Consider the following 20,321-nt stretch of genomic DNA (forward strand, 5'->3'; position numbering starts at 1 on the left):
TTGGTCTAATGTGATCATGTGGAGCATGTTGACTTTAGTGGGATTCCATTTGGGCATGAGCCTGCCTGCATAGATCTGACTATAGAATGGAGACCCTCAACAGACTCAGAGTTGCTAATATAATGTCCAAATAAATGAGAGATTGTGCTGCTTACCTGAGTAGTTCGTTCTTATTTAAGTAGTCCCAGTGACTTCATTGACACTATTCAGGTGAGAAAGGGTTGTTTGGATGGTGCTCTTAGGCTGCAGTTCTTCAATAATTGCAAATTAAAATACATCAAAGAGGCAGAATTCCTTCCATCCCGTCATTTTGCTTTACCCTTAAGTTTGCCTTTATGAAGTTCTGTGCTCATTTGCTTTGTTTCTTATACCTAGCTCCATTCATTCTAGTCCCCTTGGATTTTCTTGGGAGAGTCTCAGCCTCAGGTCCCTTCCTTAGAGAAGGAAAAGCTGTTTGTTGTTGCAATCATTGGCTTCTCTCATTGCCCTTTCCTTCTATAGAGTGGACAGATGGATAGTTCCTCTGGAGGAATCACCAGTGCTCCTTCCATCAGTTGACCAGAAGAGTTACTTTTTATTTATGCATGTACTTTCCCTTTTAATAAATCTAAACAGGCTACTTCCAAACCTACGTTTTCCACCAACTGCCACAGAGTTTATCTCCCCTAAGGACAATGCATGGTTAAATATTTCTGTGCTCTACTAAATCTGCTTATTCTGTACAAATAATTAAATAACTATATTATTTACTCTGGTTTATAGCCTCCACTTCATCCAGGTACTTAAACATGTGTGTGACTTTTAGCATGTGAGTTATTCCATCGAAGTCAATCGTGGTTGTTTGCTTAAAGTTAGGCATGTGCGTGAGTATCTTGCTGAATCATAGTCTAAGGATTGTTATAAAATATTCCAAATTAGTTCAGTTCAGTCTCTGGGATGTATATTTCATTGTGTGGGGATTTCTGGTACTAGCTCCTTACATTTTAAGATGGTGATCTACCCCAGTAAATGCATCCTTTTATTGTGGGACTTAAACCATAGCAAAAAATTGACACATGAATTAAATGTTGCTGTGTTTTATGTTTTCTAGAGAAATGCAACATGAATGCCTTTTAGGATTGTATCATCAAATGCATAGAGCCCTATGAAGTCATATGCATGTGTAGCAGAACAAATACAATTGTTTCTGTTTGGGGAGTAGACAATTCTACTAACGAAATATAAAAGACCTTTCAAAACTAGACTAGGAGTAAATTTTCAAAAGCACCTTTTCAGAAATGATGAAGGCACATGAGAGGCTAAGTTTTAATGACTTTCAATAAGCCTTATGCTCCTAAAGGCCTAAGTCCATTTTTGGAAAATGGGAATTCAGCTCCCGAGTGTCTTAGGCATTCTTGAAAATGTTACCTCCGGTTACTAGCTCATGTTGACAGTAACTAAAATGTATTCTCATCTGAAGGCTGTGTAGTTGTTCATGTTAGATGACTTTACAGTCTTTGCCTAATCCTAATGGACAAGTGGTCTCGTACCAAAATCACCCTCACAGGTGGCAGTAGTTGGAACTCTGGTTAGCAGTCACAGGAGAGAAAACAAAGATTAAATAGGTCATGGTAGGAGACTGAACTGACCTTTCAACCCTATTGAAGAAGGTTGACACACATTGCTAAGACAGCATGGGGAACCATTCACTGCCAGGGCCTGTGCTGGATTTGTTCTGTGCATAGATCTAGGACTTCCCTGTCCAGAGCTATGCAGTCTGGAATAGATATGCTGTAGGAGAAATAAAATTTATCAATGAAAACAAAACTGATTTTGAGTTTAATGTTGAGTTGAATTGTTTGTGTGGGTTCAGAATGCTCTTTTTCCAGATTTAACTCCTTTATTTTTAACCTAGCCTCCAATAGAGTCTTAATAGTAATGTCCTATCCCATGTGACCTAAGATTAGATCTACCTAGGTAGATAGTGATATATAGTAGTTGCAAAAAGCTAAAAAAAAGTCATTGATTCCTCACACATCATTCTTTTCTCTGACATAAGTGATTAAAATTATCAATAAAACTAAGTTAGAGATTCCACCAATCAGTACAAAAACAAATACTCTAATTTGTACCACTTAAAAATTCAGACTACATTTGCACTTGTTAGGATTTGCTGGTGGAACATTTTAAATTTTTTAAACAAAAAGGCAAATTAAAAATATTCTAATGAGATATTAGTATTTTCTAATCGCCCGTTTTTCAAACACTAGTTATTCCTTATGGATTAATTCTAGAATGACTTTCCATTTTTAATAACTTTTATAGTATGAAGTTCATCTATCTTCCTTTGTTGCTAGGTAACACAACAGTGGATGAACTAATGATGAGACTGATGGCTGCAATGGAGATCTTCAGTGCTCAGCAGCAAGAAGACATAAAGGATGAGGTGAGAGTTGACAGTTAGTGCAGACTCCTAACAGATTTCAAGGATGATGGGGAATATAAAGGTAAACAAAAGACTTTTTGTGCCAGTAAAGTTTGTTACTTTGTGTTTTAATCCACATCCTTCCATCAGGGAGGGGAAAATAGTAAGTCTCCTTTATGTATTTAGTTGGTTCCTTCAAAAGATCAGTGCAATTTGTTACGTATTGGCTTTATTAGTCACTTTCAGGGTCTTTGTTTTCTTTTTCAGAATATTGGTTATAAGTAATAGTTTACATTTCCAATAGTATTATACTAGGTTAATACGATCATACCAGGAAATGACAACTACAAACACTCCCCATGCCTATCTTTAAAGTCACAGGTGGAAAACAAAAATAGTTTGACATTTTTTAAATGCTTATATATAGAAGGATTAAAGTACTCGGCTTAAAAGGAAGCCTTAGAACGGGGATAGGCAACCTATGGCACGCACGCGAGCTGATTTTCAGTGGCACTCACACTGCCCGGATCCTGGCTACTGGTCCAGGGGGGCTCTGCATTTTAATTTAATTTTAAATTAAGCTTCTTAAACATTTTTAAAACCTTATTTACTTTACATACAACAATAGTTTAGTTATATATTAAAGACTTATAGAAAGAGACCTTCTAAAAATGTTAATGTATTACTGGCACTCGAAACCTTAAATTAGAGTGAATAACTGAAGACTTGGCACAGCACTTCTGAAAGGTTGCTGACCCCTGCCTTAGAACAAACAGACTCGTAAAGTGCCATTGAATCACCATTTGAAACAAAAATGATGTGTAAGTGATAATATGAAGTTTTCAGAAACAGTCAGTGTTTCAATTACATAGAAGTAGACACAAGCCAGGTATACAGTAGAGAGATGTTTATCTGTTACTCTATAAATTGGGAGTGACATTTTGAAGTAATGAAGTACTTAGTTAGGAATTTGTAATAATAGGTGTGTTGCCATTCAAGATTATTGTTATCCTTGTGTATAGACATTGATTGACAATAATTCACTAAACACATTCTTCACATTTAAGTCTTGTGACTCTTTAGTACCAGATTTACTGATTATGTTGTATAATAATGTGAATGCACACTATCTGCATCTATATTTCCCAGTTAATTTTTTCATCTTCATTTGTGTTCTCCAAAACTCATTGATAAAGAAATTAACTTTAATTCCTTTAATACTAAACACAAATTTTAATATGAGGGTTACAAGACAAATCCAAGGCATAGTATAATTGAATTTTTGATTGCATTTTAACTGCAAGTAGGCTGGTTATTTATTTATTTATTTTAAGTACCTTCATGAGAAGATAAAATTCAGGTTACAAGTGAGAGTACTGAGGAAGATTCTGAGGTCTGAAATCTGTATTGAGCTGTTCAGTATGTAAAAATCTAGATTTTGTATCAGCAAAGCAGGTGAGTATAGAGTGTGGTGCTATTGTTATTGTAAAGGTGTACAACAAATTTCAAAACTTAAATGAGAACTCTGTCTTATGCTTCTAATTAAAATGAGATCAATGATTTGTTTTGATGGATGGTTCTAGAAGCTTACGTTATTGGGTTTTTTTTAAATTTAACTAACAAAGATTCTGTACTGTCTTGTTAACTGAATGATGGGGAGTGATCACTACACTATCGGATGCAGGGAAATCCTCCTGTTGCTTCAATCTAACTAGTAATGTCCTAAAAAGTCTAAATTTCTGGTGCTATAAGGTGGGATTAATGTCACTCATTTTTATGTCTACTGGTGAGAATAACCATACATCATAACACTGTTATATTTAGAACAGTCTACCTACTAACTGCAAATTCACTAATGCTCTTTGGGGAGTAACCTTAGGGTTGAGAGAGCAATAAAACAAACAAAGTTTATTTAAGATTGTAACAGGATCCTTAACATACCTCGGTATGTCCTTGTATTATTCCATATAAAACGTGTAAGAGCTTTCTCTGGACTGGGAACCATTTACAGATGATGTTTATATAGCACAATACCAAGGCACAACCAAGTAAGCTCATGACATGATGGCTGTTGTGCTTCGAGAGCATCAGATGAAAGGTGCTGTCTACATATGAAAATGTAATTTTTATTATGGCAGCTTTTAGCATGGAATTTCTTGAATCTCTATTGGTTCATGTATTTCATCTCCCAGGTTTTCTAAAACTCTGACTCCACATTCATGTGGAACCTTCCCATTAACCTGACTGAAAACGAGCGTTATGACAAAGTGCAGTGCTCATACTAACTCCAGCTCAGTTGCATGATTATACCTTTTCATTTATTTAAGTGGGAATCCATGCACCAAATCCAACTCACCTTACTCATGACTAGTCACATGACTAAGGTGAGCAGGGTTTGCTTCTAGATTTGTAAATAGTGTTTGTTCTGTCGCTGCTACTAGATATCAACATTTATAAAAATTACCTACTGTACATGCCCATTGCTAATTGAAATTTCTAAGTAGTTTCAAATTTTATTTTCTTTTTTCTTATAGCTAACAGCAGCTAGTTGGGACTAACTTTCTGGAGCTATATGTTTAAGCTGTTTTTTATAGGAGGTTCAGGTAGCAACACCTATAGTTAAAGTTGCAAAACACCTTTCCATTATAAGAGTCTACTTTCACTTGCTTATAACTCTACCAAAATTACATAACTGAGGCTGAAATTTTCAATGGTGATATCTGCCTCAGGCTGAACTTTTTTGGAATGTTTCAGCTAAAATGATCGTTGCTTCCAAGAATGAGATTAGGGGAAAATACATGTATTTTCTCCATGTTAAAAGAATTCTTATAATAGTTTTTTTGAGAAGCTCTAGCATCTCCATGCTTTGGAGCAGAGACCTGAAATTTGGGGTGGGGGGGTCACCCGGGTGTCAGGGATGTGCCTTTTGATGTCCTTGTGAACATTTGCCCAAGTTATAAGTCTCTGAAGAATCTCTATTCACACATGCTCAGTAGAAGTTGTTAGCTACATTCTCTGGAGATTCCATCTGCACTGAGCTTGTCCCATCCTTTCACAGCTCCTGTGTGGTGGCTTGACTGCAAATGCACCATCCATACAGAGCAACTGAGCATGTTCCATCCTAAGGCTTAGGGACTGAGCAGGACTTTCTCAGCAATTGCTCATCCTGGCTGCCAGCGATCACTGAGTGCTGGAGGACTGATTGCCTTGTGCTCTCAATGCTCACCCTGCTGATGCCAGGCAGTGAGGAGGATACCTGGCTCAGCTACAGAGGGGTGAGGAACAGGGGGAGAGTGAAGAGAGACAGAGTGAGTGGATAACAGTAGGAGCTTGGAGGGTTAGTAGCAGGACCTGGAAGAGAGAGAGGACCAGGAGCAGAGATGGACAGAAGAAGGGGAGAAATAAGAATAAATAGGGGAGAAAGAGAAAAAGCCATGGAGGAGTGGGAGGATAGCAGCAGAGTGGGGAGGGGAACAGGGAAAATGGCAAAAGCCAAGAATGGACAGGAGTCTGTGTTGGAGGATAGGCGTGCAGGGGAGACAGATGGGATGGAGTGGGGATTGGCAGGATCCAGGGGGATAGTGAGGAAGATGGACAGGGGCAGAAAACTTCAACCTCGAATCCTGAGTCTTACATTCCTTTGCTGTCGAGCAAATAGTTGTGGATCCCACTAACAAAGTATGCGTCTTCATCTTGGGGATTTGAACTTAGATATTTGCTTCTCCCTAAGTACACAGAACTCCAGTTTTGTCACTAGGAATTCTGCCTCTGTAAGATCTGCTATAATATATTGCTCTAAGAGCAGAATTTTGCCCATGTCTACCCTGGGCAGTGTTTTTCTCCCATTTCCCCCAGTTTCCTCAGCACTGTTAGCACACTGGCATATCTGCACCAGAAGGAATGTGGCATAGCCTGCCTTGGAGGTGGCAGATTGTTAATTAGTGAAAATATTTGATAAACTTTGGAGGCAAATTTACAAATGTTATAAATTCTATGTACACAGAGATATTTGAATATAACTTAGATGTATTTATTATAAAATAAACATAAAAAGGGTAACCTCCAATGGCCTTTGAAGTATAAAGTAAAATTAAAACAGTATTATGTAATGTATTATTTCAAAAAGGGAGTATTTAATACGTAGTATGTACATTATGTGCTTAACAGAAGGTGTTGGCATGAGAAAAAAAAATATTGTCTTTTTTGTGGTTTGGTACATAACATGTAACTTTCTTATAAATCTTGTCCTTGACAACTTCTTATGTTCAAACATAGGTGCTTTTTTTCTTTTGTGTTGAAGACCTTAATGTAGTTGCATGCAGTTTCTTTACTAATATGACAATAGCAAACAGGATATAGAGTCCGGATTCTGTTACTGTTTTCTTAATAGCAACAGTAAGTCATCATAAAACCACAAGGGGATAAACAGAACATTCTTTTGTGTTTGAAAAGCCAGCAGTATATCTTGATTGTAAATAAAGACATAAAAGAACTTTTTACTATGTGTGAGAACTGGATACACGTCCTATAATTAACAAAAAATCACTAATGAGCAACATGGATAGTTGAACTTTTGGGATGGATTTATAAGCTGTATGCATAGAAAAGCTTCAAAACACAGACACTTCATAATTCATGATAGCATAGCACATGTTGCATCCCCCTCTAGTGGTTGATCCACTACAGGATAACTGCCTGGTACTACTGGCAGCTAATGAAGTCCCTTCTTTAGCTCAAGTGCAGAGATGCATGTTATGGTGCTGAAGGTATCTGTTCAAGAACCAATTTATTACCACCTCCCATTCACCGTCATTGGTTGGTATTGCAAGTGGGATGCTCAGCACCGCAGCACAGATCTCTGCTAGCTGAGTAAAAGGAGTAACTCCTTTAGTCAGTAACAGTGATGTAGTCAGCAAAATGTTGTGCTTTAGTATCAATGTTTTAAGATAATTTGAGTGATTTGGAAGCATATTTTTAATGTGAAGTGCAAAAATCTCACCATTTAATTGGCTAATTGGATTTCACTTCTGGGTTTATTTATTTGCTTTTGATTGACTAAACTTTTTTCTTAGAGTCCCAAAAGAATTGACTTACAAATAAATGAAATACATTTTAATTTTTATGTATCGGTAGTCATGGTGATCGGATTTCCTTGTCTCAGGACAGAGGGGCACACACTGTGTATTTTGATAGTTGTAGCTGGATTGGATCTTGGAGAGGAAAGAGGCTGGTTCTTTTCAGCCACCCTCTCTTCCTCCTTGTTTACACCCTCTACAGGCAGCCAACTCTGCCTTCCCTGGCCCCTCTCTCCCCATCAGTCCCAGGCAGTCAATCAAATACCATCCCTTCTCTCCCTCTCCAACTAGCCCCAACGTACTACCCATATTTGGCTTGCAAAGATTTTGGGGACCCCAATGCATCTGTGCCATGTCACCATGTTGACCATCTGTCATACTCTCCTATCTAGCACAGCATTGAATATGCCACCTCCATCTCCCTTCTGATACTGAATTGGCCATGCTACAGTGCAATGGGTTTATAAGGCATAATCAGCAGTATGCCATTATTGAGTACATGTTAGCATGGCAGATTCAGTAAAGAGGCCAGCAGAAGGAGATGGCAGGTTCAAGCCCAGCACAACCAATCACTGCTGGATGAAGGAAGCAGATTGACTTGACTAAGAGGTGAATGGTCAGACTGTCGTCAATATAACCAGTTCTAGAGAACCATAGACCAACGCCATGGAGCATGTATATGTGAGATTAGATCAATGGAGGGATATAAACATAGGCATGTGATGGGTTTCCCCTGGGGTGCCACCTGGAACTGGGCTACCACTGATCCCTCTGACCCACCACCCTGAGCTCCCTCTCACACTGTGCTGCTGTGACAATCTGCAGACATGCTCCCGGTCTTACACTTCCACCAGCATACACACTGGTAGGGACACGCCCAGCTGCAGTTACATGCAGGCTCTCTGACCAGCCACTGCATGTGAACCAACAATAGAGAGGCTACAGCCAAAATAACCTCCAGCTTTGCAGTGTAGGATCCCAGAGCTGTACTGTCCTATCCTGGTCCAAACCCCATCCACTGTAAATTTATTATCCAGTTCGCCTCCCCCTCAATGTGGAGAGGAATATGCAACAACCTTTGCCTCTTGAGGTATGATTTCCCATGCACTTCACTCCACATTGGTTTAGATAAAGCAAAAACAAGTTTATTAATTACAAAATATAGATTTTAAGTGATTATAAGGGATAGCAAACAGATTACCTAGCAAATAAACAAAAACAAACTAAGCTTAATATAGTAGACAAATTGGATATGAATTAGCAGATTCTCACCCAAACTGATGGTACAGGCAGACTTACAGATTCTGAAGGCACAAACTGTATTAGCTTTATAGCTTGGGTTTCTCAGGTCTTCATACACAGGATAAAAATCCCTTTAGCCTGGATCCAGCACTTCCCCAGTTCAGTCTTTTTTCCTCAGGTGTTTCCAGGAGTCCTCTTGTTTGGGGAGTGAAGACCAACAGATGTCACTCCCTGCCTTATATAGCTTTAGCATATGATAGGATTCCTTTGTTCCAAAACTTGGTTCCCAGACCGGTTTGTGGAAAAATACTGACTTCCCAAGATGGAGTCCAGGTCACATGCCCTTGCAGTGTTATATCAGCCGTTGCTTACAGGCAGACCAAAACGTTCACAGGAAGGTTAAGTTCTTTCAGGGTCCATTGTCTTTGCTGATGGGCCATCAGCCCTGTCTGGCTTCTTCATTGTTGTACCAGAAAGGCTAGCTGTGGGTGTAAGCACGATTGAAATACAGATACATATGTATCTGTCCCTAACTTTAGATACAAATAGGATACTTGCATACTAATAGCATAATCATATTCAGCAAATCATAACTTTTCCAATAACACCTCATATGACTCATCTGGTACAAAATGCATCATAATGATGCCATAATTCTGTCATCATAATATCACTGTGAAGGCACACACAACATGAAGGGATATCTTTTTCTCTCCCCCTCTTTCTCTCCTTTTTCTTCTCTTTTTGGGCCTGGCAAACTAAAATGAGGTACTTATCTATCTGGTAGATAGGGATGATGGGTCAGAATGACCCTACTGAAACAAGGAGGTGCATTTGGCACTTTCCTGCACGAGAGAAAGCGGCTGTGTCCCAAGGAAAGATTCAACTGTGCTTGTTCCCACCACCAGAGGGTGGTGGTTACACCAGAAGCAGCGTTAAGTTATTTCAGAAGATCTGTAGGAACGATGCCAATGGACGCTACACTAGTGATGTCATGAACCAGGGCATACCATTGGCTGTCCTAGCTATGCCCCCTCCTCTGACCAGCACTACCACTTCTGGAGATGAACTGTCACCGTTGGGCCCACCACAACCTTCCATGGAGGGTTTTCTGCTCTTGGGGGGGCCCTGAACCAGAAACTGGCAGAAGCTGGCACAGTGTAGGCCAACAAATCAATAGGCCTTTTCGGTAGACTGAACCTGATGGGGCTGCATGACATTCCTCAGTCCTCAAAGTACTGATCTGGGAAAAGCAAGAAAAAATTGTAATATTGAATATGCCTTTTGTGTTTTGGGTGTGTACAGTGCTAAAAAGAGATCTCCTCAGCCTCTTTGTTTACATTTGTTGGCTCTCAGTTGGATTGTTGACTGATCATTTCAGCATTGCATGAATGTCAAGAAGAGAGTCTGAATTTGTCACATATGAAACTAATGTGAAGAGATCCGTGATTAAATACTGGCATTAAAATGCAACACACCTGTTCTGAGCCTATCCTAAACATTTTTCCTTTCTTGCCTGAGGAGGAGACTTCTCAATGGATTACAGTAACACTTTTTGACAAGCTTATACTGGGTGGAGTTCCCATGTAATGACATGGCTCATTTGATGATATCTCAGTAATGCATTCTTTTTATTTTTGCTGTCAAAATTTATTACTGTAAAAGCATTGACTGTTACACAGCTGGTCCAACTTCTTCACATGTTATTTAAGTAACAGTAGGTCTAACATAGTGTTTATTTTTCTAGTTATGCAACATTAATGCTCTTGCTTTTGGATTAAACTTCAAGGTATATAGATTTTACCTACAATTGCTTGAAAAAGCACTTTATTTTTACAAATCCAAATTAAAATTTTCCATTCATTCTAAATTATCCTCCACTGACACTTCACTTTTACTTGCAAAAAAAGGATATCTGTCGAAGAACTTTTTAAATGGAAAAACTGTTGTAAAGATATTACAATTGACACTAAGCCTTGCCAAAGTGTGGAAATGCAAAGTCAAAGGCATTCATTTTGACCACAGGTCACACTTGTTTTCCCTAGTTATTGCTATGGTCTGAACGGGAAATAGCAGGTTTGTTTTCTATGTAATCGCTGGATGGAGATTTGAATATACAAAAAAGAAGCCACAAATACACCCTAATTTCACAGCAGAAGCTATTTATAAAAATATGTTTGTATCTCTGTTTATCCAGAAACTCTGTCTTTAAAACAATGATTCATTTGACCTAGAATAATATGTGCTATTTTCATAACTCTGTACTCAATCTCCCTACTTCAACATTACTACTCTCACAGGGAAAAAAAACTACCTGAATTGTAAATGGCAGTTTTCTGCATTAACTACAAGACCTGTGTCAAGGCTCCTTGCCCACTCTGAACTTTAGGGTACAGATGTGGGGGCCTGCATGAAAACTTCTAAGCTTAACTACCAGCTTAGATTTGGTCCGCTGCCAACACTCCCAATGTGCTAATTCCCTTCCCTGGGTAGCCTTGAGAGACTCTTCACCAATTCCCTGGTGAATACAGATCCAAACCCCTTGGATCTTAAAACAAGGAGAAATTAACCATCCCCCCTCCTTTCTCCCACCAGCTCCTGGTGGATCAAGATCCAACCTCCTTGGATCTAAAAACAAGGAAAAATCAATCAGGTTCTTAAAAAGAAGGCTTTTAATTAAAGAAAAAGGTAAAAATCATCTCTGTAAAATCAGGATGGAAAATAACTTTACAGGGTAATCAAACTTAGAAAGCCCAGAAGACCCCCCTCTAGCCTTAGGTTCAAAGTTACAGCAAACAGAGGTAAACACCCTAGCAAAAGGTACATTTACAAGTTGAGAAAACAAAGATAAAACTACCACGCCTTGCCTGGCTGTACTTACAAGTTTGAAATATGAGAGACTTGTTCAGAAAGATTTGGAGAGCATAGATTGATGTCTGGTCCCTCTTAGTCCCAAGAGCGAACAACCACCAAAACAGAGCACAAACAAAAGCCCCCCCCCCCAAGATTTTAAAGTATTTTGTCCCCTTATTGGTCCTTTGGGTCAGGTGTCAGCCAGGTTACCTGAGCTTCTTAACCCTTTACAGGTAAAAGGATTTTGGTGTCTCTGGCCCAGGAGGGATTATAGTATGGTACACAGGAGAGCTGTTACCCTTCCCTTTATAGTTATGACAACCTGAAATTGTCAGTAGATACTCTCCCGTGCTGCCGACCAGGTTGTAAGCCCCAGATTTTTAGGAAATTTAGGCATTGCAGCATTCTGCACTGCATTGCCTAACTGATTTAGGAGCATACATCTCATTTTCAAAAGGGATTTAGGCACATAGAAAGCAAAATCCCATTGACAGTGAGATTTAGGATCCCATGCCTCACTCCCTTTTGAAAATAAGATTTACGCTCCTAAACCAGTTGGATGTTGCAAAGCTGAGTGCACCAACACCGAAATAAATACTTAAAAAAATCTGGTGCCAAATATCCAGGAGAAGTGGCTCTTGGGGATCCTTAATTTGTATTGTGTTTTTCCTAACTAATGCACAAAATTCAGCAGTTTGCAATGAGCCTTGCAGTCTCTGGTGTGAATAAGCGAGGTTCTACTATATTCCCTTTTCTTTATCTCTTCCCTCTTCCATTGTTTAGTCCTGTCTCCCCATCTTTACTCCCTACGTTATTGCCCTTGCCAACGACTTATTTGGTTCTGATACCTTCAACACTCTAAAATGAGCCATTGTCCACTTCTTTCTTCAGCAAACCCTTCTTTGGTGCTGCCAGCATAGTAACTACCTTTGCATATCTAACTGTCCCTTGTTCAGCAAAGTGCTCGAGAAAGGAGCCTTCTGTCATCTCGCCAGTCACTTTGTACACAACAGGATTCAATTTCAGCATTCGAAAACAACCTGATTGGGACAAATTTGGGTTTTTTCCTCCCCAATGTAATGCTCTATAGTAAGTTTTGCTAAAGGATTTCTCTCCTTTTAATTAAAAAAAAATGTACAGCAGCTCTGATATTTGAAAAGTCCATTTAAAACAAATGATCAACGCTAAGTTGTTGTTTTGTCTTAGGTACCATTTATAGTGTAAGAATGTCATCTCAGTTGTCATATGAATGTCATAACCATTGGCATCATTTCTGTGGTTCTTACATGCAAAATGCAATTTTGCATGCACTTTTATATCATATGTATTCCACACCATATGTACAAATCTGTCATCTTCAGTGAATCAAACTAATGCCTTCATTGCACTGGTTTGTTTAGACAAACTGGGTGTTTTTCTTTCATACTCCCAGGAATAGCCTCAAGCATTTGTTGTAGTTAACTTCAGGAGTGGTTCAGTGAAATGAAGATTTTATTTCGAATAAACTTTCAGCATTTGTAAATGCCACTTTCTGGCTTACGTTCCCAGAGGCAGCTCTGCAGGTTCTGCTGCCCTGTGCAAACATGCAAATCTCCAACTCATAGTCATCTGCTCAAGTTTTGCTGTCCTGAAGGATTGGTTGTGATTACTCCTTCTTCCTTTATGATAGAACTGACCCTGCTGGACAATCCATGAAGCAAGGTCTGGCACAACTCACTAAGGTAACTCCATGCAAAACCAAGATCTAGAGTTAAATCCTGACCACCTACATAACAGGCCACAGGAGTGCCAAAGTTAGATGGAAAACTCCACAGCATTAAGGTATACTGATTTTCCACCAAATCATCCCATCAAAGGAGCAGAGTTTGCTATCCCATGTAATTGGAAGGACCATAGGAATTGCTATTCCAGATCAGACCAGAAATCCACCTAGACCTGTCTCTAACAATGGCTGCTAACAGATGCTTCAGAGGAAGGTGCCAGAAACACTGTAGTGGACAATTACAGAATTATTCTCATAGGGAAAGTTTCTTCCTGACTCTGCCTGTCACTTTGTGGTTGGCTTATGCCCACAAGCATCTTTTCTAAAAGTATTTATTATTTTTTATCCTGTCTAGTGTAACTTTGGGTGTTCTCATCCATATAATGTCTAATTCTTTTTCCGATTCCTGCTGATCGGTTTGTCTTCGAAATCTTCTAGCAGTGAGTTCCATAGATTAAATATGTATTGTATGAAAAAATATTTCCTTTTAAATTTGTTGCCTTTCAGTTTCGTTAATATCCCCTTGTTCTTGTATTATGAAAAAGAGTAAACAGGAACACACTATGTAATTTCTCTAGAGTCTTCATTAATTTGGTATAATTCTATTATGTCTCTTATTTGCTGCCTCTTTAAAATGAACAGTCCTGTTTTTTTTTTCAGTCTCTGTTCATATGGAAATCTTTCCAGACTTCTAATTTTCACCTGTGGCTGAACTGCTTCTACTTCTGTTAAATCCTTTCTTGAGGTGGGGTGACCAGAACCAAAAGCACCATTCTATGTTGGAATGTACCCAGGATTTATATAGTGGCATTACACTGTTTTCAGTATTTTTTCTAACCAATTCCTTATGCACCCTAACACTTGTTTTGCCTTTTGGACCAACATGGCACACTGAACAGATGTTTTTCCTGAGCTGTCCACGGTGGCGCTCAGGTTTTTTCCTAAGTGGCTGCAGTTCATTGAAAAACAGATAGGCCTTCTGGCCCTGTCAATTATCCAGTACCCATAAGGGTGGATCTTGAGGCATCCATGGAGAGCTGGGGCAATCATGTGGAGTCCCATTGTCTCCATTCTGCTGCTTCCTAGATCTGCATTCACCATGGCAGCACGACTCCTTTAAATGTGAGTATCTCCGACTCTTTCCCATTAGGGGTGGGGGACTGGCAGCATGGAGCAGGCCTCCACGGGAGCTGACAAGTTCTTTTTCATTTCAACAGCTCCAAATTCCTTCAGTTCGACTCATTGGCTGTTTGCTCCAATCTCTCTCCACCCCTTGCCCTCACAGCCCCTACTCTTCTAGCCTAAGCCTCCATGCTTCTGCCCCTCCTTTTCTTCCTCTCTTCTCCCTCAATGTCCCCATTCCCTTCTTTCTGCCCTCTCTTCTCTCTCCCACTCATATGTTGTTGTTGTTTTAAGAATGGGGTACTAACCACCCCTTACTGATCACTTGGCTTGTAGATTGTCTCTCCCCGCCCCCTTCGTCTTGCCTGTTCAGATTATAAATTCATCAGGGTAAGAATGGGGGCTTCCTTTTTTGCTGAAGTCAATGGAAGTCATGTGAGCTCTTCCTAAAGCAGAATTTAGCTGTAAAAAGGTACTTGTGTGAGCAAAGAGTGTTTTGTTTGTTGGTTTCATTCAGTTTCTTTGTATGTAAATCCATCCTCACTTGCCTGGATTTTCCTTTGCTTCATACAAAATGAAGTGCCAGCTCTGACATGTGTAAGAACAGTAGAAGAACCTTGATCCAAATGAATGACTCTTTTATGAATACTGTTGTTATTAGGTTTTCTTTCTGCAACACAATGGGGCTTTCTTTGTATTGCAGAAGCTTTTTATAGGATAAGAGAATATATTTTCTCTTGAGAGATCTTCATAAAAGAATCTTGGGGGAGTAATACTGTTCAGTTCTCCATGAAAGAAGGGTAACTTAATGTAAAATATTAGAGTTAACTTTTACTTGAGCTTAAAAGTAAGACAGATATTTTCATCCACTTCTTATTTGGTTTTTACTTAATTTTTTATTGTATTTTATTTACTAAAAAGAAGACAAGCTAATATTATCCCAGCCATGCCTAGGATAATAGCTGCAATCTCACTATCCCTTCAGTATTTTAAAAGGACTTCCTTCCACGTAAGCTGTCAATTAACAATCTTGTTCTATCATCATTCTGACACCAAATGGAAGTATAATGGCTTTTTGACATTGGCTGATGTAACATTTCTGAGTGACAACTGAACAATGAGAAATTCCAGCAGCTGTACTTTATATTCGAATGGTTAGCTTTGTGAATTGTACTATAATTTCCTCCCAATCTACTCGTGTATAGTCAGAGCTATTACACTTGTTTCATACAATTATTATTTTATTTTCAGAGAAAAGGTTTGCTTTCCACAATTTTTGTGGCATCTCAAGCACCACTGCTTTTCTTCACTTGATAGATAGATACATACATACATACGTACACATGCTTATAATGTATAATACTATATATTTCATATGTCTGCTTACATAATGTGTGTATATTATATTAATGGTAATAGTAATGATCTCCGATATGATTAAGATCATGTTTAAGATCTTGTTCACACATTATGCTTTTTGAACCAGTGCAAGATAAACTGTCAGTATCCTAATTTTGCCAGCAGCCTTAAGTGAACAATATTGTTAGACTGCTGTCAAGGAGGTGAAATGTCACTTGCTGTCCATTGGCTTGTGAAGCACTCAGCAAGTGTAGCTTGAAAAACTGAATTTATTTAGTTGTGATGCAAAATGGAATCATGCTTCCATAATAAAATAAATTTTAAAAAATATGATATTAAAGCAAAGTGTTTGAAAAGTGTAATCATTGCTGTTTGTGGAACTTCGTGCTCCACCATAATAGTGAACAGAACAAAACTTTTCTTAAAAATTCAAACTGATGTGGGAAAAAGTATATAGCTACTAAGTGAATCATTGAAAAATATTAGTGTCTGGTTTTCAGTTTTGCTAACAAGAAAAATCTGATTTTCAGCTTTACAAAATAGTAAAATATGCTCATTAAAATAATTGCACAGGAATTTACAGCCAAATTCTGCACAGCTCCCATTGATTTCAGCAGGTATTGAGTACATGTAATTGAGACCAGAATTTGGTCATTAGCCAAGATTTTTAAATGGTGTACACATTAATACACTTGGAGCAAATTTATTAAAAATTGTAGTTCTCAAAAATTCAGCAATCTTTAATTGAAATAACATAATGTATTCATACTTTGACCTTACAAAACTTACCTTTGTTTTTAAAAATTGATGCCTTTTTTTCTCATAATTTTCAATCTGCAAAAACAATTTGGATGTGACTGCATGCTCAGGTAGCCCTAAATACAGCTATATTGTGCAGACCTGACCCAGAATCCCACATCTCACAGCTCTGTCATGCTGAGAGAAATATCCACTGCTCGAAGGCAGAAGCCATGGGGTTCTTATTTCACCTCCTCTACTAACTGGTGTTAATATATTTGTGCAATTTGTAACATTGTTATTATTGACCAAGGCCTCCTATACCTACTCTAGGAAGCAGGCAAGTAGATTCCCCCACTCCACCCCCAATTTTTATTTTTTAACAAATAAGGTTGCATGAGGTATCTTCTGGAAGAGCTGGAAATACAACCAAGGTCTCTGATATGAAAGAGCTAAGTTTCACCCACTTTGCTCCACCGCCTTTCAGAATGATTGAGCCAAATATATGTGCTTGGCTGTGCACTTCAGGATATGGGCATTTACCTATAAAATTAATAATGAAACTTGACTCACTTGCACTCTTATTAATATCTAACTCATGTTCTGTTTCTCAGGCACTAGTAGGAAATTATTTGATTTTGCAGCAGTAAAAGAAGGATATTATTTGATTTTTCCCTTTAAGAAACAACTGGGTTTTTTACCTTTATTAGTATTTCTTTATTATATAAACTATGGTTTGTATAATTTTATAACGATACCTTGTGTCATTGGACTGGAACTCAGAAAATGTGAGTTTAATAGCCAGCTCTGCCCCAGATTTTCTGTGTGACTTTCGGCAAAACATGATCCATCTGTGCCTGAATTCCAACGTAAATTGGGGTCTCACAAGGCAGTTCTCAACTAACGTACGTTTTCTTTGATAGATGAAAAAAATCATATAAGATGGTTGGTTTACAGGCATAGTAACACAACTAATCATTTTCTTTACTTTCTGCACCCTTTCACCATTACACATTGGTAGCTCCTTTGACAAGTGTTTTCTTCTGGTCCTCTCATTACATTGTCATGTCTCTTTTGTTTTTGTTTTCTGGCAACAGTGAGTCATCCTCACTGCTTTGTGTGATGTCTCTGGAGGAGAGACTTGACTAGAGTAGTGAACTACATTTAAAATTAAAAGAACACAATATACAATATTGAAAATTTATCCAGGGTGTAACTGCGAACCAGAAAAGTATTATAGCTTTGCCAGAATACCTCCTGACTTGTTTGTTTTTGCAAAGTAGTAGTAAAATCAACTATAGCAGTGGTTCTCAACCTTTTTTTTACCCAGGGACCCCTAAACTTAAATAGACAAACCTGCAAACCTCCAACCAGATGCAACGTGTAGGGTGGGCCACCTGCCTCCACAGATTTCTGCCTTCCATTTGGCCCTGCTCTCTGAGGTGCTGATGTAGCAGGGCAGAGAAGTGGTGTGTCTCCTTGACTAGCTGCTGCTTGCTTGTGGAGTCAGTGGCTGTGAAGCAACCCCTTCTGATGGCAGGGGGAGATCTCTTTCTGCAGTGATGCTGCAATTTTTGGTTGCGGCCCACCCCCAACCCAGACAGGCTAGGTGGCCCGCTGAGGTGAGTCAGGGGTGGAAGTGGCGCTCCCTCTCCAAGCCCCACCTAGGGCTGAAGCCCAGTTTATTTTGGTGGACACCCTGAAACCTGCTTGTGGCCTCTCAGGGGGCCCCGGACACCTCGTTGAGAGCCAGTGGACTATAGCATAGCACAAATATATACATAGAAACATTTTATTTGATTACATCTCTTTCCTAGCTAAAAAGGCTAAATGCTAGTGCTATCTAGTCTACCTAGGAATTTGACTTTAAGATCAAAGTATGAACAGTAGTACTAGGTCTCTGCCGTGTAATTGTTTACCTCTAGATTTAGGTTTAGCTATGGGATTTCACATCTTTCTATCAGGATCAGCCAGTCATGCATAATAAATCTTTACATTCCTGATATCCTTTTCATAACCCATCCTCTATGAAGATGTTCACTGCCAAGAATAGGAGGAAATAAGCTATTAGGAAAATGCTTGAAACTCATATCAGAATGCTTGAAAAAGAACCTATAGTGTCAATCTTTTTGGAAGTTCTTCCCTCTCATCCAGAAGACATAATTTAAAGCAATAGGTACTGTGCTCCATTTGAAAGAATTATTCAATATTCTGTTAAATAAGTCATAGTTTGCTGTAAGTAAATAGATTCCATCTTCAGCACAAATAATTGTTTGTGAATGTTGTTTTCTGTTCTTTTTTCTTTGGCAGTTTTAAAATGCAAAATAAGAATCAATTTAGTACACCTCTACCCCAATATAACGCTGTCCTCAGGAGCCCAAAAATCTTACTGCGTTATAGGTGAAACCACGTTATATCGAACTTGCTTTGATCCACCGGAGCGCGCAGCCCCGCCCCCCTGGAGCGCTGCTTTACTGCGTTCTATCCGAATTCGTGTTATATTGGGTCATGTTATATCAGGGTAGAGGTATATTTCTTACCAAAGTTCTGGTTTGGGATTTGGCATTTGTGGTGGGAGTTTTAGTAGACAGTTTTTTTTACAAACTTGAAACCTGCCTTTAGTTAACTTTTTGACTTTGAGTAAGTAGTCTAATGGAATTACATTGTTAAGTTATGGTCTCCTCTTCTGAAAAAAGAAAGAAGCCGTAGTTTGCACCTGACCTTTCAGTTTTCCCTAAGGTACCACTGGACTTTGGAGTGACCTTTGAAATTCAGTTAGAGTTTGATGTACCAAGTTGCAAAAAATGAAAGTTAAAAAGGTTCTCTCTCTGAAACAAATATTAGGAAGGTTTTCAAAATGCCTCTCTTCCCCCAGACTATCTGTGACTTGTCTTCTCTCAATAAGCTAGTTTGTGACCATTCTGTTTCTCACAATCTTAAGGTGAATTTGTGATATACATAAGGGAGTCCTCAATATGGCAAAAGAAGAGTGTTCTGCTTTCCATTATGACCCACTCTTCAAGAAGAGAAGGGAATCGCTTCTGTAATGTTCAAGAGACCTTCTTCCCTTTTGAGTAAAGTACGTCACCTGTTTAATTCTTTGAGGGACCCCCAATAACTGAACATCCCACTTGTCTCATCGAGGTTCTTCTTGTTTGTGTTTACCTTCATGTGTCCTTGTGTGTCAGAAGCACAGCATACTAGGGCTTCTAAGGAGCAAAAGTCAGGAAGGGTAGGATGGAAACAGGTTATTCACAATGGCTAGAATCCTTGTTCATCGCTGCAAATATTACTGTTGTAACTACAGTTCAATCCTTCTCAGCAAACTGATGGTTTCAAGCATCTTCTGTTAATCAAATGTAAAAAATGGAAGACTATAGAAAAGGCCTTGGTCCCACATTTATAAAGAAAAATAGTTCACTGTAAAATGATTTTGTTACACTCAAATTGGGGGTTGGTTACCTTTTTTTTGTAATTGTGTCTGCTTCTTGCTGGTATATGCTAATGTAGAGTTCTTTTAACTGCTGATACATTAGGGTTTTGTTTGAGGTACTTCTTGGCATGTTTGCATGACATAATAATTACAGTTATAATTCAGACCTCTCCAATAATCGCATTTCAAACTGAATAGTTGCCAAATGTTCTTGAGAAAGGGAAAGGCCTAGGAAAAAAATGATCAATTTGCAAAATTGTTCCCTTATGTACAGGAAAACTAGTAGATAAACAGGAACATTAATAGAATATACTTTAAAAATATATGATATAT

At 38.7% G+C, this 20,321-nt stretch overlaps 1 protein-coding gene across 1 annotated transcript in view; it reads left to right on the top strand.

Moving 5' to 3' along the window:
- FAF1 (Fas associated factor 1) overlaps positions 1 to 20,321 on the top strand; it is a 325,268-nt gene that overhangs the window by 263,320 nt on the left and 41,627 nt on the right. The window contains exon 15 of the mRNA XM_054036693.1: positions 2,337 to 2,425. Coding sequence (XP_053892668.1) covers positions 2,337 to 2,425 — 89 coding nt within the window. The remainder of the gene's footprint in view (positions 1 to 2,336; positions 2,426 to 20,321) is intronic.

The sequence above is a fragment of the Malaclemys terrapin genome, chromosome 8, assembly GCF_027887155.1.
Source record: "Malaclemys terrapin pileata isolate rMalTer1 chromosome 8, rMalTer1.hap1, whole genome shotgun sequence".
NCBI lineage: Eukaryota > Metazoa > Chordata > Testudines > Emydidae > Malaclemys > Malaclemys terrapin.